Genomic DNA, 22,769 nt, shown 5'->3' on the forward strand with positions numbered 1-22,769 from the left:
ACTGAAAAGCTGCACCTGGATTGGGGGTAACTGCAAAAGAACAACGTATGTATTAAGGTGGACACCAAACCTTGGGCCTCCTTGAATGTGGTGACTTTTGTAAGGAACGTGTTTTTCGCAGTTCTGTCAAGTGTTACAAGATGTCTGAGTTCCCGTGGGGCACTGAGTTGGCGAGCATGTCCACATTTGCAGTTGTCAGGGCTGAACCTATCTCCCCGTTCTTGAGCTGGGCGGCTGGGCTGGGCTTCTGAAAGGATTGCCTGGTGGCAAGCGACACTTCTCATCTTATACCATTCTTAGTAGATCAGAGCCATGAGTTTATGAGTTGGAATGTTTGGAAGATACTAAGGCTCCCTGGGCAGCTGTTAAGCTGCATTGTTAAAGCCAGAATAAGTTGACAATAGTACAGTACTTTCGCCTCATCTTCTGGTTCTCTGGCCCTCTTTCTCACTTTCGATTTTGCCACATAACAGCAATAACAGTAGGAAAAAATAGTCTCAACAGTTACTATTTTTTAAAGCATTCTCTATGTGCCTGGTATTGTCCTAAGCATTTTACATATTCTAATTTACTTAATCCTCCCAGTGATGTCCTCATTCTCTCTCTCCATTATTAATCTCCAGGACCACCACCTCCATTTTACAGACTAAGAAGGTGAAGGCTCAGAGGGTTTAATGAACTGACCCAGAGGTGCACATCTAAGTGACAGAAGAGAGTCAAAGGTAAGAGGCTTAGTGCGTGTTTCTGCTCTTAACTTAGCTGCAGACAGCGAACAGTCTTGCCCAGTGCCTCCCTCTCCTCCCAAGCTCTCAGAACTATGCTCCCTTCCCTCTGCTAACCTTGTTTCCCTCCCTCTGCTTCCTCCTTGAGTTCTTGCTGTTTGCTTGAGTCTGCACCCGCAAAAGGAAAGTCAGGTGCCCCCTCCTTCCCAAGTCTGTATTACATCAGTTTATCCTCCTTGAAAATGGATGCGACGTGTCGGTTTTCCTTACGTGACCTGGCTGGTCTTCTTTTCAGCCACAGGCCATCTGCCTGGCTCCCCCTTCTTTCCTGGCACCCACTAGCAGATTGTTTTGTGGAAACCAGGGTTTTCTTATACTCGAACTTTCTTCTCTTGCGTTTCATACCTGGTCTCAGCATATTCTAATTTTGGGAGTTTGCCAAGTCCGCTGGCTTTTCCACAGTTGCCTTCCACTTCCCTGGCTGTCCTCTCATGGCTTCCTTTTGTATCCTTCAAACCTTTACTGTTATCGCTGCAAAGACTGAGCTTCCACAGTTTGTCTCAAGCAATTCTCACATGAATGTTGTTACAAAGAAGGCACTGTAAGCTGTGTTTTCTCGTGATAAGAACTTAGTATGGTTGGTTCTTCATAGCTCAGGATTTTGGATCTGGGGACTTAGTAACTGTGATTTTATATATATATATTTGCAAGTATACTAAATGCACAGATTTTTTCAAGTCATTATTCCCTAAATAATGCAATATAATAAATATTTATATAACATCTCCATTGTGTTAGGAATAATAAGGACTCTAGAGACAACTTAAACTATCCTGGGAGGTGTCTGTAGGTTACATGTCAATATTATGTCATTTATCACAAGGAATTTGCACATCCTCAGATTTGGGTATCCTTAGGGGTTCCTGGATCGGCTTCCCACAGATCTGACTGCAGGAAAAAGTAAAGTCAACTGCCTAAGATCACACAGCTTAGAAGTGATGGAGATATATTTAGAATCTAATGTCCTTCTGAACCAACATGCTCATGCAATTTCCGGGATGTCCTCTATCTGTAACTTCTCAGATAACTGACAAAAATAGTTCTGTGCCAGGAGCCACACAATGGGATTCATACACATGATCTCAAACCTTGTAAAAGCTCAAAGAGATGACAACTGCTATCCCCATCCCTCTTTCCAGCATATTTATTTACTTACTTACTTATTTATTATAATTTATTCACTTTGTATCCTTGCTGTAGCTCCCTCCCTCATCTCCTCCCAGTCTTACCACCCTCCCTCTTCTCCCCCTATGCCCTATCCCTAGTCCCCTGATAGGGAAGGACCGCTTCCCCTTCTATCTGACCCTAGCCTATCAGGTCTCATTAGGACTGGCTGCATCATCTTCTTCTGTGGCCTGGCAAGGCTACACTCCCCCCAGGGGGAGGTGATCAAAGAGCTGGCCACTGAGTTCATGTCAGAGACAGCCCCTGTATCCCTTACTAGGGATCCCACTTAGAAACTGAGCAGCCTATGGGCTTCTTCTGAGCAAGGGGGTCTAGGTTCTCTTCATGCATGGTCCTTGGTTGGAATATTGATCTCTGCAGGTCCCCCTGGGCCCAGGTTTTTTGGCTCTATTGGTCTCCTTGTGGAGTTCCTATCCCTCCAGTTCTTGCTACCTCAAGATCCAGTATACCACTCCTAGGCATATACCCAAAAGATGTTCCACCATTCAATAAAGACATTTGCTCAACCATGTTCATAGCAGCTTTATTTGTAATAGCCAGAATCTGGAAACAACCTAGATGTCTCTCAATGGAGGAATGGATACAGAAAGTGTGGTACATTTACACAATGGAATACTACTCAGCAATTAAAAACAAGGAAATCATGAAATTTGCAGGCAAATGGTAGGAAATAGAAAAGATCATCCTGAGCGAGGTAACCCAGAAGCAGAAAGACACACATATGGTATATATTTACTTATAAGTGGATATTAGCCATATAATACAGAATAAACATACTAAAATCTATAGTCCTAAAGAAGTTAAACAATAAGGAGGACCCTAGGGAAGAGACTGAAACCTCACTCAGACGGGCAAACAGGATAGACATCGAAAGTAGGGGAAGACAAGGAACAGGGCAGGAATCTTCCACAGGGGGCCTCTGAAAGACTCTACCCACCAGGGTATCGAAGGATACGCTGAGACTCATAGCCAAACTCTGGATAAGAGTGCTAGAAACTTTATGGAAGAACAGGGAGATAGAAAGATCTTTCTAGCAATCTAAAGACTCAGATCTAGGTTTGCCTGATGCCAAGATTCATGTATTTAAGCAACTCTTAAGTTATCTTCTAGGTGCACACAGAAATAATGGGATATCTATGGATTCACTATGAATACATCACATCTGTAGATACAACAGGAACATCTCCCTAATGTCCTGCCCACTTGCCAAACTACCATAACTTTTCTATCATACCCTCATCTTCTCTCGAGTTCCCATCCCAGGCCTTTTATTTCCAGTGCTTCTGCTACTCACATCTCAGCCTCTCCTACCTGGATTATTGCAATTACCTACTAGTCTTTCCCCCTTTATTCTGTCTCTTATGCCAAGCCACCTGCCTGAACCAGGTTTAGCCTGAAAACCCCTGCTCTTAGCGGGACATCCCTCAGTCAAAAAACAAACCCCCTTACAACTGATCGTTTCTAATCTGCAAAGCAAAACAGTCTTCTTAGTGCTTCCTACGAACCCGCCTTACCCACCATTTCATGGCACTGTTACACGCTAGTATCCTTCCTAGTCAAATCAATTTATTCACTGCCACGCAAGCATATCCACCATGAGCACCTGCCTTCCACACCGTTGCTCACATCTTTCCCTAGCAAAACGCACTAACCCCAAATCTCCAGACTACTCCCTTCCTTCTATACTGAAGTCTCAATTTCTCCTAGTATCTTCTTTAACCAGAGGAGCTGCTCCTGACAAATGTTTCCTCTAAATTTCTTTAGCACCTGCCTCAATAGTTCATAAGCATGGCCTTAATTCAGAACTATCTGAAAGGTTTTCTTAAAATCTACAGCTTCCAAGGCCCTGCCCTTGAGACTTAGAGTCAGAAGGAGGGATTCTGATGGGCTGGCATTTTTATTCAACAAGTTTATCTGGGCTGTGGCATTTCAGTGATAAGGGAATCCCTATTTGACTCAGCCCGATCATCAACCAGCAGCATAGACTGACAATTCTTAAAGAAGGAATAGACACTGAAAGTCTCCCATTTACCGTAGCTCTCTCTCTGTGCTATTTTCCAGAGTGTGGAACAGATAGGCAGGAATTTAACAGAAAACAGCAATGGTCCTGTTGTAATGCAGGAGATTAAATGAATTAGGCAAGCACTCTACCCACGAGCCACATCTCCAGGAAGGTGACAATGGTCTTGGTGTGTGTTAAAAATAGAGATAACATTCAGGGTTGGCGAGGTACCTGGGATTTAGATGACAGGCTATTAGAGAGAAGGGAGCTATAGAGTTCCTAATAATTTTTACTGTGACTTCGTATAGGTTCTTGCCAAATCCTAAATCGAGGACAAGACTCCCAAAAGTCCAACAAACAGAAGGTAAATAGGAGGTGAGGTTTACTGCAAGCTGAACAGAAAGATGGAGTTCACATGTCTGATTCAGCTGGGTCCCAGAAAGCCCATCCATCCTACAAGGAAAAGCCAAAGCTTCAGAACGGGAATGTACTCCGGGCCAGTGAGAAGCTGGAAGTGGACCTACCACAGCAAAGCCTATACCAAAGTTTAACAAGGTCAAGATGATCCGCTGATAACTTAACCCTCTCCTGGGTTCTACCCTCACAGCGGTTATAGGAAGAGGACCGCATCAAGGGCTTCTATAGTGTGTCATTCTCAGGCAGAATCTTTGATCCAGAATCAAAGAAAAGTGGCTATTATTATTATTACCATTATTACTAACTAGAAGCAGACCCAGAGATGATACAGATTTGAATCAATAGGGCAAGGCCTCCAAAGTAACTGTGATTAGCACCTGAAGAGAAAACAGGACAGAGCTAGGGAAGGGCATTCTGGATTAAAAAAAGACTTCAACAGCTTTGGAATTCACAGAAAGAAAGAATAACATGGGTAAGGGTTTGGCCCAATGGTACATGCTTGCCTACCATTTCAGAGACCCTGAATAGGATCCCCAGAACCAGAAAAAAAAAAAAAGAATTACACTGACATTCTAGAATGAAGAGTGTGTGTGTATGTGTGTGCATGTGTGCGTGTTAACAGGATTAGTCAATGTGCAAACAAATAAATAGAAAGGAGCAGACTGTCTCACAGAGAGAAAAGTGAGCGAACAGCTAGGAGAGCTGAAGAGACACAGCTGAACTGTCCCGCAAACGCTTTCTTGATGGCAGGCTCTGCATCCTACTGTCCATCAGGGTCGCCACAGATATGTGCGCCCACTGTGCTGCTGGTTTTAAACTGCACTCATTTGTGATGAGAACTTAATGAGCCACAGGTGCCTAGTGTTTACTGAGTATTGTGTGTTCAGACAGGCATCGCTCTGGCTCTGGAGAGAAGAGGGGAACATGTAACATGACTGGCCCTAAGAAAGTTCCTCCAGAGAATGGTGCTGGACATTGGCTCGCCAGCATCCTTTCCACACTTGGTGGTTTGTGAAAAAACAGCCATGCTGATTCTCTTTCCCCTTCCTTATTCGCCGATTCAGGGATGAACGGATCTTAGCCAGTGGAAATCAGTGAAATGCAGAAGAGATTTGCTTGGGGATGCTGGGAAAGAGAGACCAGCGTTTATCTGAAGGCACCATCTTCCTCTCTCTTTCCCTTTCCCCATCCCACCTGCCTCTGGGTGGAACAAACAGAGCCTGCTGCTCTGATCCTTGGCTCTCATCGTATGGCCACACTGGGGCGTGGATGAAGCTCTGAGGCGAACAGTGGTATGGAAATCTTCTGGGATCTTGGTGGCGGACTTCACGGATTCCTCTATCAGCCCTGAAGCTTAGCTTCTCCTGTCTATTTAAGATCATGAAATAATGCAATTCCTTGATATTTAATCCACTTTCGGTCTACTCTTCTATTTCCTACAGCCAAAAGTGCCACTGACCAACCACATGGTCACCATATATGATGTGATACTTCATTCACCTGTTAATTACTCACCCAGTCGCAGACACTGGAATCGAGACTGGGATGAAAGAGCAACATCACAGAGCAGCAGGGTGATGAACACTCACTATTCTGTTAAAGTCATCGAATGTGAGAAGCACTTGGCGGCTACAGACACTATGGGCTGATAGCACAAGGACCTTTGGTCCAACCTGACAGAAGAACGGGCCAGGCAGAGCGCAGATTTGGGAAGGTGGTAAAACTTAACATTAGGAAGACAATGGGGTTTGGTGAGCTGAAGAGGTATACAAGGAAAGGGCCTTAGGGCGAGAATCAGTCACCTGAGCAAAGGCCCAGGGAGTTAAAACGAGATCCCAAATGAGTGAACATTCAACGCAAGGTGCTGGGACTTCACCATCAAAGGGGAGCAACTGAGGGGAAAGGGATGCAGCCTGGCCTGCTTTACTTCCGACCTGGGGGAGGGATGAGGGGTTGGCTCTAAGCTCACCCCAATCTTCAATATGAAAGCAATTAAAATAGTTTAGACTTCTTACCAACTGAGTCTCTTCCTCCACTACCCCCCCCCCCCAGGCTCCTTCCCCTCCCCACCTCCTTCTCACAGACCCTGTAACGTCTGGGGTACAGCCGATAGAAATGATGACGCGCAGAAGGAGCCGAACACAGTGTGATGCACAGCAGATTCGGAAAGCGTGCCAGCTCCTTCCCACTCCCTTGGCTCAGACAGAAAAAGCCCACAGTCGCAGAGAGCAGTTGCTTTCCGATTCCAGGCTGCAAAACCTTGTGCTAAAATCACATCCTGTTCTTGACAGATGCACTGCAGGCCAGCTCTGTCTGGAGGGGCACAAGCTCCTTCCCCTCCTCTTCATGCTTGTCCTCCTCACACCAAGGACTAGGATGAAAAGTTTCACCGTTTTTTTTACACATATAAATATTTTCAGGGCAGTAAACAGTTTTGCCTTTTTTTTTTTTTTTTTTTTTTAAATTTCATTTGCAACCTGTGTGCCCGGATGGACTGAATCCCCCGGATCACTGCCAGGAATGCACTGCCCTCCTGTGAGGCAGGAATGGTCACCCAGCAGCCAACCAGTCAAGCAGATGAGAAGCAGAACCAGCCAACCCAGGGGGCAGCCTGGGCCGCCCCAGGATATTGACTTCGAATGGCCAAATTCTTTCCACTTAAACCACAAATACTGATAAAATATTTTCAGGAACAGAGTAAGGGGCATGCACTTCACTCACTTCTCAAAACGTTGAACTGAACAGGCCAAATCCTATTTGAGAAGCTGAGAAAACCCTGCCCAACTTTATCCCAGAACTAAATTTAGGCATCCACGGAGATACAGCCCCTTGGCAAGTTAATTTAGATGAACTAATGGCGTTCCTGGCATTAGGATACACTCAGTAAATGGGAACTATTATTTTTACTGTTAAAAAAAAAAACAAAACAAAAAACCTGGAGTGTCTGGTTGATGTTCTCACCCAGTCCTCCCACGCATCCTAAAATCAGCCAATCATTTGCACATCTGGGAACAAGACTCCATGGGGGATGGAGCAGAGGCAGCCCTCCCTTCTGGGCTCCCTGCTCTGGGAGAGATGGGTGCTATGTTGAAGGGATCTGGGCCAGGTAGACTTGATCTTACAGAACTGAGGAAGAGGAGCAAACCCCGCCCCCTTCCCTTCTTCCCTCAAACTTCAGCAGCTTTAAACCGGATTTGGGAAGGAACACACGGGGAGCAAGGCTCAGATACACATATAAGGAAGTGCCTGGCTTCCAGACCCAACCTGACAAAGGTTAGTATACAGAGATGAGAAGCAACTTCCTGAAAGGGAGGAGAGTCCACCTGCTCCTCAGAGGTGAACTGGCATGTGGAAGGTTTTAAGAGTCTGCTGTCCTTGAGGGCATTGAAAAATGCAAAGACCCCATAACGCAACGTCCGTGCTTTAAAAATCTTCACCCCTTCCACTTGTCTGTACCTTAGAAGAAATTGTGCTTTTAATTTAACTTGGTTATCATCTTTCTTCCAAAATATTTCAGATTTTGTTGTCACTCCTCCCTGGCAGCCATCATGCTAATGGCCTTGACTTTCCCTCCTTTTCCTCTCTGGCACTGGCTTATCCCTCAGTCTCATTTTCTTTCCTTCTCTTCAGGATTTTCCCTCCCTCTCTGTCACTCCACCTGCCCACACCTGGGTTCCTGTGGAAGGACCATGCTGGGTTGTGCTACAAGCTTTCCACTGTGAGAAGAAACATGCTACAACTCCAGTTCCAAACAACAAGGGCCTTGGACTGCTCAGCAGTAGGTGGTGCTCTTGTGCCAGCTCAGAGTGAGAGTTTAAAATGTTTGATTCTGACAGGCAGCCCAGGGAGGGCAAAATGTGCCCCCTGGGAACCCAGAGTTATCAAAAAGCTGGCTGTGACTCGCTGGCATTGCAGTGTAACTGAGAAATGAGGCCTATGAGCACATAGTTCAAAGAGCAGAGGGGACAGAAAGGACCAGTGGGGAGTTTGTACCTACTCTTGATACCTCATGATAAAGTCAGCTTCCCGGGGAGTATTCAGGTAGGACAAATACCTTGTGACGAGACAAATCAGCCAACCTGTTCAGCTTGCAGAAAAGCACCCCTTTTCCCTCCCCACCAGGGAGGTTCATGACTTCTCTTACCAAATCTCTCCTTTCTCTCTCTCTCTCTCTCTCTCTCTCTCTCTCTCTCTCTCTCTCACACACACACACACACACACACACACACACACACACACACACACACACACCAGGACCTTCCTTGAAAAACTTAACTAAGGAGGGTCTGGGTTTAGCAAAGGAGCACTACAGTGGGATTTCTCGAGGAACATGAAATGTGATCATGGAGGAAGAAGCAATCTTGGGATTCTAACTAGAGGTAGCTCTCCATGGAATTAATATGTCTCTTTGTGTGCCTTACCACAGGGAGTGGTGGTTTTTACCCCTTTCCATGATAAGGTGGTATGATTTCAGCTGGGCTTAAGAAGATCAGTGGGACCCAGAGATGAGGCTGGAACAGTACAGATAGCCCTGAGTTAGGCTTCTCCTTGAAGGATGGAGACCATCACTGACCTGGGTGCCAGAAACAAGCTGACCCAACATACTCAAACTGGAGATTCATCCCTGTAATTACGTGTGTTTATGTATGAGGCTCTCTGAAGGCATCATTCTTCTCTGGATGGATGGGCCCAGGGTTTCCAGGTTGAACTACAGGAAGCAACTTCACCTCCTACCACCACACACAACATCTTTTTCTTGCCTGTGTAAACAGGAATAAGGGTTGCAGACTCTTGTTCAAAAAGCTCGTCCCAGCAAGGCCATATTGAGAGCCAAGGCCCAAATCAATGAAAACAGACTGAAAGAACTAAGGGATTTTGCCTGGAGCAAAGAAGATAGGAGAGGATTACGAGAGGACCTTCCTAGTCACTGAAGGGCCATCCTAAGGGAGCAGGATGAGACTGGTTCTGGGGCATGGCAGGGGCAGGGCTGGGACTACTGGACAGAAGTTTCAGAAGGTAGACCCTCGGCTTCGAGTCCCTCCTTACAACTGGGGCTGAGTAACTGTGGCAATGGTTAAGTCACAAAGCTACCCTGGGAATGCTCAGTGGAGAGTCTGGGAGAATGCAGGTTAGTCAAGGAGCCCGAACATATCCGCCCTGGAAAAGACTGGACCTGATTCAGAAGCTCCAGGCTTCTCAGGTGACCTAAGCCAGTCCACAGGAACCAGGTTTTGGAGTTACTGAAGTAGATTACTGATTCTTTGCCACAAGCTGAGAAGCAGGCACTACCTCCTTCCAGCCTCTTCTTGCCTTCCTTCCCATGGATCCACAGCACCAACAGCCCTGGACCACAGGTATCTTCAGAAACAGCCTGTGCGTTGGGGTTGCTGGACCCCTGTCCTTTCCCCAAACCCAAGCCTAGGTAACCAGGTCCCTGTCTATGCTCCCACAGCAGCAGGCATCTGTGTAAACTTGGCAGGTCCTGGAGATTAGTTTGTTGGTGCCTCTTCTTCAGCATGAGAAGATATATTTGATCTCTGAGTTAGCCATCCCTAGCATGGGGCTTGACACTAATAAATCAGCTAATCTTAAGCCTTGTCCATTTCTTTTCCCTCTGTCAGCCTGAGACCTTGTGACTGATACCTATTGGCCAGCTCCTTTTCAAAAATCCCTTCCTAATTTTTCTACTCAACTGGTCCCGAATTGGCCTTATGCTCTACTGTTACATGCTACTCTGGCATCCTTGTGGATAAGGCTGTGCTCCTCTATCTACCCATTCTGCCCCATAAGAAAAGCCTTTCCATCCATCCACCCACCCATCCATTCATCCATCCACCCACCCATCTATCCATCCATCCAACCATCCATCATACAGCAATCCTTTTCTGGACCCCCTCCATCTTTATAGACCATGTTAGACCTGTCTCTGAAAGTCTACTGTGCTCCATGCACACCAGTTGCATCACACACAGATTCCTTAATCCATACAATATACTCCCACAGCATCTATTAAGATGCACATTTTACAGAGAAAGACCCTGATGCTCAGAACAGGAAAAACAGCCACAGGCACGCAGTAAACAGCCAAGCTGGGACTCAAACTCATTTCCCTCATTCCAAACTTAGCGTTGGCTCTGCCTTCCACCGAGGCCTGTGCCACAGAGAGACCTTCCCTCTCTGTTCTGGCAAGGAAGGAAGCAAGGATGCAAAGGGAAGAAGATCATTATGACTAGAGAAACATTTACAAACAGGGTGGGGAAGACTGTGCTAAGGACCAGCACCTGCAGGGACAGGGATGGGCAAAGAGGAAGGAGGGGCTGGGAGTAGTGGTAAAGAAAAGGAAGGAAAGCAGATGGTTCAAAGTGGAAGCTCTGGAAAGAAACCTTGAAGGAGCGCCCCACCCTAAACAGAGACACACCGTGTTTTAGTTTATAAAGTATGCCAGAGAGCTCTTCAAAAAGGAGACCCAAGCCCACCCTTAGAGTGCATGCCTGTAATCTAACTCTCAAAAGGGCAGAGGCTGGAGGATCCTGAGTCTGAGGCTAACCCTCGCACAATAAGATTCTGTCTTCAAAAATATGAGGGAGGGGCAATCCCTAGCCATTCCTGTGCTTTTAAGACTGGAATGGACCTAACATCCTTTCTTTTTTTGTTTGACTACCGCCTGATCTCTCTGCCATGTACACTGACCCCCTAAACCTACTCTATGTCAGTAAGGACAAGGACCTTGGTATTTTAAGTCACCCAAGAATCAAAGCCATCTCTTTCTTATAGGGAATGAAGAACTGCATCTGTGTCCCCATCCAGTGCTCTCAGAACACAGGAAGGGACATGGAATGTGGCAGGCACTCAGTTATTACTGATAAATTAGTTAGCTGATGTATGTTTCTCACGTGTTGTTCTGTGTCCTCTCCTGACATACACCCTACCTTTGTTTGGATTTCCTTTCCTGGGGTCCATTCATAAGTAGAGGCTGTACAGGTAGATTTTTTATACACAGTACTTCTGCTATTTGTGCCATGAACCCTATGACAGGATCACGGTAGAGAACCAAAGACGCCCAGACCCTAAACATCCCTCACAACCCTCCCTCCCTGTTGTTCACCCACATCCCCAAAAAGAATGTTCCATCCAGGATACAAATTGGAAGAGAAATACAAAAGAAGAATGGAGAATGAAAAAAGATGCAAGAAGGAGAAAAACAGCTATGGGGGAAACACAGTTCCACATTCAGCCTGCGGAACATTATGATTTGGACTATTTTCGGGCTCTAATGTTTCTAATGTGCAAGGGGAGGAAATGAGAAAAAGTAAGTACAAATTCCCAGGGCCGGCAGGCTGGAAATAATTCAGGACGCTGTGTTCTGTGTCAAGGGGGCGGGGTAGCGACACACTTCCCTACCCTGAGCTCAGTCAACAAGAGGTGGAGAGGTTTGATGGTTTAGGTCTAGAGGGAAAGGGAGGAGGCCAAGAACAAGGGCACCCCGACCTCTCTCCAAAGAAAGCAGGAAATGACAAACTGCCCAGCAAAGACTTTGCCCTCTCAGCCTCACAGAAGGTGGCAGCTTTTTTTTTGAAGCCTTCCTCCCAACGAAAAAGGCTTCGACAAATGAATCACACGGGGATGGGGCACAGCCCTCCAGCGGCCTGCCCAGTGCTGGGTCCTTTACCACATCAGTGGTAAGAGCATATGCAAGGTAGCAGTTCTCCTCAGGCCCTTGAGCCAATCTGTAGGATACAGGCACGTGTCACCATCTCTCTCGTATGGCAAGAAGTCTCTAAAAGACTGGCTGTGTCTGGCTGTGTCTGGCTGTATTTGCTAGTATGAGTATTTGCTAGTACATATGAGTATTTGCCAGTGTCTATATGCACGTCTTTCTCCTTCTTTCCTCCTCCTCCCCTCTGTGCACACGTGCATGTGTGGGTGCCTGTGGGTGCACCCCTGTGTGAGGGCACAGCACTGGCCTTAGAGAAAAATGCTGTTTTCTGGTGCTGCCTATCTCTTTCTCTCTCCCAGGAAAAACTCCTACATCACCATGCCTTCCTTGGCTTCTCCACGTGCAGAGCAGGGCTTAGACCCATGCCTGACTGCCCTGCCACGTGACGCGAACGGCAGACCAAGCGATGAACCACTGACTGGGTGGCTTTGGGCGGGTCTCTGCTGTGATCCAAATTTTTCTATGTAAAGGAAGGGCTGGACCAGAAAACCTCTAAGGTCGTGGGTGTGAGAACTCTTTCAAAACTGACAGTCAAACACATATCAAGCATTGATATTGTGAGCACTTCACTTTGACAAATGACTGTGGGAGTCATGCTTACTGCTGGCTTCCAGCACACGGGGCTGGAGGCCAGGGGAAGAGAAGAGACAATGGGCCCATGTCCTGCACAGGAGAGCTAGCGGAATTTCTCCACAATGATTCTGGCCACCCCACTTTGGCTTCTGCTTTGGACTCCAGGGAGTGATCAGAACTATTTATATCTTGGAAGGAGAGAGCGGGAAACAGTTCTGCCTGGCAATGGGGCATTCTGGGATGTCTTGAAATGCTAATGTTGCTAACAGGGCAAAGGATTCTCAAACACACATACATGCATACAGCCCTTCCTCAGTGGCTGGAGGCCTTTCACCCAGTGGTGCCCCATACATGTTTCCTCAGCTGTGAAGAGGAGGGCTTTCCCCAGATCAGAAGGCAGGTGGGGAAACAGTGTCAGCAGTTTTCTGATGCTTCTCCTTCTAAGTGGGCATCATGAGGTGATAATGGCTGCCATTTCACAAGGCTGAGGCTTCTCACTGCGTGTAGGAGGCAGGCTTTTTGAAGTGAGATCCCTTCCAGGTCTATCATGTTAAATGTTACCCAAACTCCCGGGAGCAGTGTCTACAGAAGAACCTCCCCTGGGAAGCGCCCACCCTTTCCTCTTCTGTAGGCCATGAGTCTGGTTACTGACCTTCAATCCCACTCACAGCCCACCCCTTCTCTTTGGGCACAGGCTACTGTTATACAGTATACATTTTCCTCACATGGGGCCCAGTGAAGCCAGGGGCAGATGTGGCTAAAACCAAAGCTGTATGGATAACTCAAATCTGTTCCAGGCTCGAGTAGCAGCCAGGCCTGTGTTGCTCTGTGAACACAGTACCGTATGGGTCTGTTAGTTACAGACTAGAGGACGACGGGCTGAGGCAGAAGTGGTTCATCTCCCAGCGTCGTGGACTAGTTAAATCATCTCTGAATTACCCAACACTCTCAGCTTTCCTATTACGGCCTCTCCATCACTCCGGAGCTCTGATGTTCCCTCATGCCTAGGAACTCCCAAACACAGCAGCTATGCCTGGGGCAGTTCAGGCCAGGGCAGACATTCACAGGAAAGGGAGAAGTTGAACACTTACAGAGGGGGAGACAGCGTATGACTTTGATTTCCGTTATGGCTTCAAGGTGTCTCCTCACATCTAAGGCTCATCAGATTGTATACCTTAAATGCGTGCTTTGTTATATAATAATAAACCTCGAATCTGTTCTGACACATAAAGAAACAGGTGTCTGTCACGTTTATTACATAGTGAGTTACTCTGGGTCATAAACCCCATTCTGTACATATTTATCCAAGTAGTTCATTTGTACCCAGGTCAGTTTCTCTCCACTCATGATTACATATGGGGGTTGGAGGGAACAGCTCTATAACATCTGTAGGACAGAACACTCCTCCCTGTTGGGAGAGAGCATGGTTCCATCCCTACCACCTCCAAGACATTCAATGAAGGGGGCTGTCACAGGGATCAGGAAAGGCTGCGAGGGACAGCTTCACCCTCCAAGGACAGCTGGGGAGTGAGGAGCCACCAGTCTATTTTTCACGCCTGGAGGGCGAGTGGTCAGCTCACAGGGCCAGAGGAGAGACTCTGGCCTACTCCTGTTCTAAAAATAGGAGCAGAATGGCCATTGAACTTAACTGACTTGCAAAAGCTTCCCAGATCTGGAGCAGTTTCACTGACCACCCCCCCACCCCCACCCCCGCTGCCGGGAGGCTAAGATGTGGCTCATTCAGGAACTATTTCCATGTGCCCTTGTTTAGATGTGGATGTACACGCACAGCCCTTACTCCAAACCATCACCCCTTGACCCCTGTCCAAAATCACCAAATAAGTCAAAGGCTGAGGCACTCAGCTGGGCACGGATCTTCTAAACTAATCTGGTTGCAACTTTAAAGGGCTGTTTTGCTCCCCAGCTCCACACCCAGCGCGCTTTCTGTGGCAGCTGGGTCAGGCCGGGGCACCAGTCTCACCACTGACTCAGTGTCAAAATATTCCAGCATCCTGCTCCCTACCTCTGCTTTGTTTTTAATATTCTCTGTCTCTCCCTGAGCACCTCTCTAGACAAATGTACATTCACATACATGCGCGAACACACTCCTTTTCCTTTTAACAGTGATTTTTATTTAGGTGTTCGAGTGCTTTGCCTGTGTGTGTACGTGTGTATACTATGTGTGTGCACGTGTGTGTACTATGTGTGTGCAGTACTGACAGAGGTCAGAAGAGGGTGTTGGCTCCCCTGGAACTGAAGTTACAGACAGTTGTGGGTCACCAGGTGGGTGCTGGGGATCGAACCTGGGTCCTCTGAAAGAATAGCGAGTGGTTGTAATTACTGATCCGTCTCTCCAGCCTCACTTCTAAACTGAGATCGATGGATTTGAATTTAGTGATGGTGTAGGAAGATGGGAGGAAACTTTGCTTTCACTAAGGTCTACCTGAAATTTCTTTCCACTATGAACACAGACAACGAACTATCCCAGAGTTGACAGAATCGGTACCTTCGCTAACAGCAGCAACAAGAACCGTATCACATCAGAATCATTCTGAAATGCCATTCATGTTTCTCACTGGTTCCAAGTTAAGGTGGCATTAGGTTTCTAGTAGCTTCTGTATTTGTCATATTAATTAAAAAGCACGTATTTAAAAAAAGTTAATACTGCACTTTATTTGCTTTACCAGCCTACCTATATTTTTCCGATATTCACAAATATTACTGTGATAAGTCAGGCCATATGTTTCACCAAACGAGGGGCCTATATGTTTCAGAAGGGATAAGAGCTAATGTGTAAGCATTAGAAGTTGTGATTTGGGGAACTGAAGAGGTGATTGGTCAATCAAATTCAAGGATTTATGTGTCTCTACCTCCCCGGCGCTGAGGTTGCAAGCATGTGTCACCATGCCTGACATTTAAGTGAGTTCTGGAAACCAAACTGAAGTCCTCAAACTTGGAAGCTAAGCACTTTATCAAGCAAGTTACCTCCTCAGGCCATAACACTGGCTCTTAAAACCCTCTGAATCAGATACTGTAAAACCACAGGTTCTTGAAAGAGGCCACAGCATTCCTAAGACCAACATCATGTTCTTAGGGTAAAGTCGCACCTAGGAAACTAGGAAGAGGGAGGCAGCGTGTTTCCCTCTTCTTAGAGGGCACTTAGAAGCAAACCCTTCTTTTCTCCACTTCAGCTTAAAGAGAATCTGGAGAAGATACTTCGTGTTCTCAGCAAAGAGACTCTAGAGACCTTTCTTTCTTTTTCTTATCTTGCTTTTCCATGACAAAGGCAAAGCTTTGGAAATGCACTGCTGTGACAATGGCATCTTATTTGAAAGAGTGCTTCGAAAACAAGTGGCAAGGAGAGCCTGGAACTTGGAAACAGAAGACTGGATCCTCAGGTCAGCATCGCCAGGAACAAAGACCTCAGGTGGCTTGTGTCAAGATGGACGCCACCACCTGCCTCACGGGGACTGAGGGGCTGTACAGATTAAGCAGGAACCCATCCTTGAAACAGCCACTGCAAGGGAGGTCCGCTCTAGAACAACAGTGATAGTGGTAAAGAGTGTTGATGTGTCGGCTGTTAGCAGCTCAACCCACTCATTCCTCACAGGCACAGAGGGCAGGGGCTAACAGCGCTGAGAGAGGCATGGACTCTGCAACCGGATTACACTCCCTAGCTTAGCTACTTCCACCTGTACAGTAACCCGCTTACCTCTTAGGTTTCAGAAGACGGTGAAAGCGAGTTCATCTACACAGAGTCCTAAGAACAGAGCCTGGCGTGTAATAAATCCAATATAAGGGAAAAAAATTTTAATAGCCAGTGGTCAACGGCCAAATATGAGGTTGAAATAAATTTAAACTGGCTGAAACCAATGGGCGTCTATTAAAAAGAATTTCGACCAATCAGAGATTTGGATTGACAACCCCAGCAGTTTCCCTATAAAGCTATCCCCCCCCACACACACACCAGAGCTCCGGCCTGGCCTGCTCCCTTCCTACCTTCTCGGCATCCTGCTCGAAGAGCCGCAGCTGGAAGCACTGGTCCAGCTTGAGCTTTCGCACGTGCCACATCTGGTGCAGGTGTTGTCGGGTGGAATGCAGCTTGTCCAGGAGGCTGGTGATCTTGGGTACGAGGCTCTGGAAGTCGGCGCTCCCTGGGATGCAGTTACGCCCCGAGAAGCCGTCGCTGCAGCGGATGCACTGCAGCAGCCGCTGGCCCTCGCGGTCCAGCTCCTCCACGGGGGCCTTCAGCACCTTTTTCTTAAGTTGTGTGTGCTCGTCGATAAGCCTCCGAGAGCCCTCCACATCCACAGGGAACTCCTTCCGGGCCAGCATCTCCTGCAGGTCCTCTAGGCGTGAGAGCAGGTGTACGGCACTGTTGAAGAACTCCTCCAGGGAGAGGCGCAACTCGATCCATTCCTCGTGGTTGTAATCCAGGGAACCGTCAAACTCCTCCGTCAGCTGGGAGGGGTCCACCAGCTTCGTGAGGCCCTCCACGGACACCATGCTTGTCTGGGAAGGAAGGACACAAAAAGAAGACACGGTGATATGGATTGGTGGGGTGGGGTAGGGGAGGGGGAGACACCAGTGCAGAAATAGCCAGGAGGAAGAAAAGGACAAGTCTATACAGTTAGAACCACAGCCTGCCTATAAGAGGGTGAGAGGGAGGCCGTGGGGCCTACTGGTCAGGAGCCATAAATCAGCCAAGATCAGCAGGTTCAATAGACTGACCGTTGCTTCAACACACCTCTCCACCTGACCACATTCATAGCCAAGGAAAAACAACCCCTGTGTTCCTGTTTCCATCATCTTCCCTTCTCCACGGCCCGAGTTCACCACTGGACTTTCCGATTCTACAAACAAAAACTGGAGGACAAATGAATCCAGCATCTGGCATAGGAGATAGGGGCCAATTTTCTATAACAAGCCCAAGCCTGTGGCCGGGGTAGCGTCATGGGTGGATTAAGCGATGTGCTCAGTTCTTGGGCTCTACGACTGTATCGGTGGCCAAAGTGATGTGAGCTCATCTCCCCCGGTTCTCCCAGCACACCGAACACAACTGGAGAGAGCCAACACTTGGGTCTTCTATTTTCTTGGTGAGGCTCCAATAAACGCTTGAAGAGTAAGTGGAGAATTCTGTGTCCGGGAACGGTGTCTCCAGCGAACAACAATGTGCTGGGAGAACCAGGAGAGGTGAGCTCACGTCAGTTTGGCCACTGAGATACTCTTTGAAATACCTGCAGCCCGAGTACGAGCTGCCACCCTGCTCATCAGTAAGCACCTTTCCCTGCCTGCAGGGCTTTGGGCTTTTCCTCTCTGGTATAGAGGCTATGAAGGGAGTAGGGTCTCCTTCACTGACTAATCTCATGCTCTAGGGCAAGATACTTAAGATTTCAGGGACCCCGTCTCCTTCCCTGTAGAGTAGAGCTAAAATAGGCTGATACCCCTATACCCACAATGATAAGTCTAATTGAATGTGCCCATGTGTGGCAAGTACATAAGGTGCCAGGCGCGGAGTAGGTGTTGCAGCCTCACTGTGGTGATCTGAAGGACAGTGAGTATCTAGCATACAAGCCTGTAAGGGCAGCCTGGCCCTGTGTCCTGTTGCTCTCTGTGAATCTTTCCCCACCCCACCCCCACCCCTGCATACCCAATCTGAGTCAAAAGAGGGAGCTTCATTGAAAGGAGGGATGGCATGGAGCAGGGGTTCTCAGGCCTGAGATCCCCTAAAATTCTTTAGGTAGCTTGAAGAAACCGACAAGCCCACCCCCAGAGATGCTGACGTCATTAAACCAGAGCTCAGGAGTGGGTAGCTTTACATGTCCTCAGGTAATTCTAATATGCGGCCAGTGGCACAGAACCCAGCTGTTGTTAGGTCTCGGCTATCCAGGCTATCCATGGCACTTAGACCATCAGCGTTGGTACCGCCCGAGAGCCTGTCAGAGGATATCCTCACAGGCCCATCACACGCTAGAGGCAGACTCCATGTTTTCAAGATTCCCAGGGGACTTGTGTGCATTGACCTTGAGAATCCTTATTCTGGAGCAGCTTCTCTTTTCCACTCTGGCCGGGCTTAGCCCTTCTCGAAAGTTTACACTCAGGGGCTGTTCACCATTCAGTGTCTGCCACAGAGCAAGCCTCTACAGTCATTCCTCCCCATCTCACCCGTTGCCTCAATCTGAGGCAGGAATTCCATCTGCTGTGTTGGTCAGAGCACTAGTACTCTCTAATGGCTCTATGGAGGGGAAGTCACCGGCTATCTGTTTTACCTCTCTGGCTTAGGAGGCAGAGACAGTCTCTGCTCAGCTTTGAGGTAAAGAGGGTCATGGGGGGGGGGACAGCTACACAAGAAGTGAAACTTCCCAGATTTCTTAGAAATAGTCTCTTCATATTCTTCAGCTTATAAATGTGTAGGCTTGTTCTCACCATCACTGTATAAACAAACCAAAAATATTAAATGTTTTTTTTTTTTTTTTTCTGTGGGACTTGGAGCTTTTGGTAGGCTCCTGGGAGACTATGATATTTAACTGTTTTGTTCTTGTTGTTGTTTATTTCTTTATTTTTTGAACCAGGACAATTTTCTTGGGCTATTAATAGAGAGTGAGAACTTCCACAATCAAGAGGTCAGGCTATTTGTACTCAAATTGCATCCAATTGGGGCCACAAGGCACTCCTAATCCTTGGGGACAGCACTTTAGAACAGGAAAGTCTGAAAGATTAAATGCACCTCAGACTTTAAGATAAACTCACCCCCCTCTCTTTCTTTCTCTCTCTCTCAGCTCAAATTTGGCTAGAACAAGAATGTTTAAACCTCTGATTTAATCTGATGTGTCGTCATTATGAAGTCTCAAGGACTCATATGCCCTCCAGAAATTTTAGTTTAAAAACAACATGCTTTCATGGATACATATGTCATCCTTGAAAGAAGATTAAAAAAACATGAATAAAATAAACTCCCCATTTTCTAGTCACCTTAAATAAACCACTGCAAACAATTCCATTTCTTAGTCTCCTCCTTGCAGACACTAAAAAAACCATCCAAGAACACACTGTCTGTCCATATTGTTTTAAAAACTGCCTCTTGAAAATTATATAACACGAACATTTTGTAATATTTCCTAATGTTTTAATAGCTTTTTAAGATGTCAGTATCAATGCCAACAAAATAAAAAATTTTTAGAAAAAAATCAATAGATGCATGTACATGTTAATGTAATATATTATATACATATATATTTATATATTACATTTATATATGTCTATAATAAATATATTATAGACATATAATATGTACACATACATATAATATACACACATATATATATAGCATATACTCTTACAAAATGAACTATAGTGAACATCTTTATTGGCATTTGGTTTGTAATTTTGTTTTTACCTTTTTGTTTTGCTTTATAAGAATGGTTTTCCAGAAGAATTACTAGATCCATGGATATAAACTCTTAAAAAGTTTTGACAGAGTCCCAGTGCTGCTGTCAGAAATCCTTAGGCCATGTACACGCCCACCAACAGTTTGGAGAATTGTATAATTATGTTGCTATTTGGAACCCTTTCTGGAGCCTCTAATTCATACCAGAATGTAACCGGCAAGGCCAAGATGGCCCAGGAGTCTGCAGATCTTAGCCCCTGACATCTTGGCCATTACACGGTAGACAGTGAAGGGAAGCAAGAAGTGTACCGACTGCACAGAAGGGCAGAAAGGGTCGAGATAGACAGGGGCTCTGCCTCACCTCGAAGATGAATTTGGAGCTGCCGAAGTTGGTCTTCTGCTTCTGCCAGAAGTTGTCGGGCTTGATGATGAGGGCCACATGGATCTCGGCGGGAAAGGCTTCCTGCAGCGTCTTGAGGAGGGGCTTGATGAGGTCCCACTTGGAGCCCCGCATGTCGATGATGACGGTGAAGCCACGTTTGCAAACGTCCTCACTGTGGGGAGATGAGAGTTCAGATGTGGTCGCTGGGCAGCAGAGGCTTTTAAGCACCCGTACCGAGAGACTCGCATCATCCTGACTCGGACCACCCTCCCAACCCTTGTCCTATTTCTCATGAACTGGAAGGGTACTGACCCCTGACGCCCCACTACACTCAGGCCACCTGCTCCAGGGCTCAAGCACTCCCCTTCCTCCCAGCATTTAGCAAATATCTCTGTCCTCTCTAATAGTTGCACTTGGGAAGTTTTCCTTGTGGCTGCTCGCACTGCATCCTATGTGCCCTTTACTTTTTGTTTCCCTGTCTCTACTAGGAGGAATCATGTGTCCTCATTTGAACTTCAGCTCCCCAAAGACAGGGACTCCACTGCTCCTTAAAGATGGGAAACCTTACTCATGCCCACCCGAGACAGACACTGGCACACTTTACTGCCCGACACAACCTGCCCCAGGGCATCTTTGCCAGTGAAGGGCTCCAGGCCAGTTTTGCCAAGTGATTAAATATAGTCCATAAGAGATTAGTAGCATTTATTTTCCGGCATTATATTTAAGACGAATCACGTGTAGCTTGAAATGTATGCCAACTTTAAAATTAAGGGGTGCTGAATCCTGCTAGAGGACAGCGGGGGTGGGGCTGAGAAGTGACCATCTTGGAAACCAAAGATAAGCAGGTCAAAGGAACCAAGACGCTGCTATTTAACTTATCGAGAATCTATCTTAAATACCTCAGCCTCAACTGTAATTCCTCAAAACTGAATAAAAAAGAAATGTAGGTAAAAATATGTGATATCTCAGTTAGGGGTCGTTCCTCCTCTTACTTTTGGTTTATTTTACCCATCTGTTTATTTTAAAACCATTATTCTGTATAGGGGTAATACTTCCTCAGGGTCTTTCACCTGATCACCCCTCTCCCAGGAGGCACTTGTGGGAACTGTTGTGTGTGTCATGCTCTCTGAACCACATCGAGTTTGCTTAGAGCCGCTAGTCATAATGTCACCATTGCCAGGCTGAGGCCACAAAAGGAGACGAAATAACTTTTTTTTCTCAGGCTTTGTTATTAAATCTCAACCAGTGACAAGAAGAATGTCTCAGCTCATGGGACTTGCTGAGTGTCCCCCGAGTGTCCCCCCACACACACCAGCTTGCTCAGGCCTTCCAGTTAGATAGATACTCCCTGGGTAGCACAAGAGGAAGAATGGATCTGTTCCTTTCTAAACCCTGCACACCGATGGAAAGGAGTTGCCATCTCTTCTTTTTTGACCCTTAATGAGTCTTCTCATGGCCACAGTCTTCTGATATATTCTCCGCCCTGCTGTTCAATACTTTCTACGAAAATAGTCTAAGCTCCCAAGGTTCTTCGAATGGCTGGTAGGCATTGGGGAGGGACAACATTTTTTTTTTTCTAATCATGTGCTTATTCTGTGCCAGGAACCATGGACACTTGCTATACATCATCTCATCTTATCCTCACAGTAATGGTTGCCTCTGTGTAGAGATGATGAAATTGAAGCCCGACATTTGCACAAGGTTACGGGACCAGCAATAAGCTCAGCAGAGATGCAAGACTAGGCCCGTGGACTTGGAAGCCTATGCTCAGATCCCTGCGGCATTTTACATCTACCACTTTGAAACTAAGCATGGGGGAGGAGTAGCAGTGAAGGGATTAACTTAGAGAGCTCACAGGAGAAGAGGAGAACCAAGGCAAAGAGTCCAGGGCAAAAGGACAAGATGGAGGAGGTGAATGGATAGCCAGGCAGAGTGGCACACACCTATAATCTCTGCACTCAGGATGCTGAAGCTCTCTCTACCACACACTTAAGGTAGCCCCTGGGGCAGGCACCTTTTAACCTAGGTAGGCCTCATTTCCCTCACTGTAAACTGTATAAACGGTAGGAACCTTGCCTTAAAGGGTAAGTCTGTTGATGTATCCATAAAGTACTCACGGTGAGGCCAAAACATAGTACAGACTGTCTTAGCAATCTTCTAAGGAGCTGTTGGTGACCTTTTAGAGAGCCCCTTACTGGCCGCTGTGCCCATCCTCCAGATTCATGACAGCTGCAGCCACCAGGTTGACTCTTTAACCTTCTCAAGAGAACTGCCTTTGGCTGCTGGAAATCGCTTGTCCTGGAGAAGGCAGGGCAGTTCTGTTC

The 22,769-nt window shown here is 46.8% G+C and overlaps 1 protein-coding gene across 11 annotated transcripts in view; it reads right to left on the reverse strand.

Annotated features, from left to right (window-relative positions):
• Positions 1-22,769, reverse strand: part of Kalrn (kalirin RhoGEF kinase) — a 575,471-nt gene that overhangs the window by 349,117 nt on the left and 203,585 nt on the right. For all 11 annotated transcript variants that reach the window (XM_055624991.1, XM_055624990.1, XM_055625009.1 and 8 more), the window contains 2 exons: positions 20,425-20,617; positions 16,676-17,188 (listed from right to left, as the gene is read on the reverse strand). In XM_055624991.1, coding sequence (XP_055480966.1) covers positions 16,676-17,188; positions 20,425-20,617 — 706 coding nt within the window. The remainder of the gene's footprint in view (positions 1-16,675; positions 17,189-20,424; positions 20,618-22,769) is intronic.

Source organism: Psammomys obesus, unplaced genomic scaffold, assembly GCF_907164565.1.
Source record: "Psammomys obesus unplaced genomic scaffold, mPsaObe1.curated_primary_1811, whole genome shotgun sequence".
Lineage (NCBI taxonomy): Eukaryota > Metazoa > Chordata > Mammalia > Rodentia > Muridae > Psammomys > Psammomys obesus.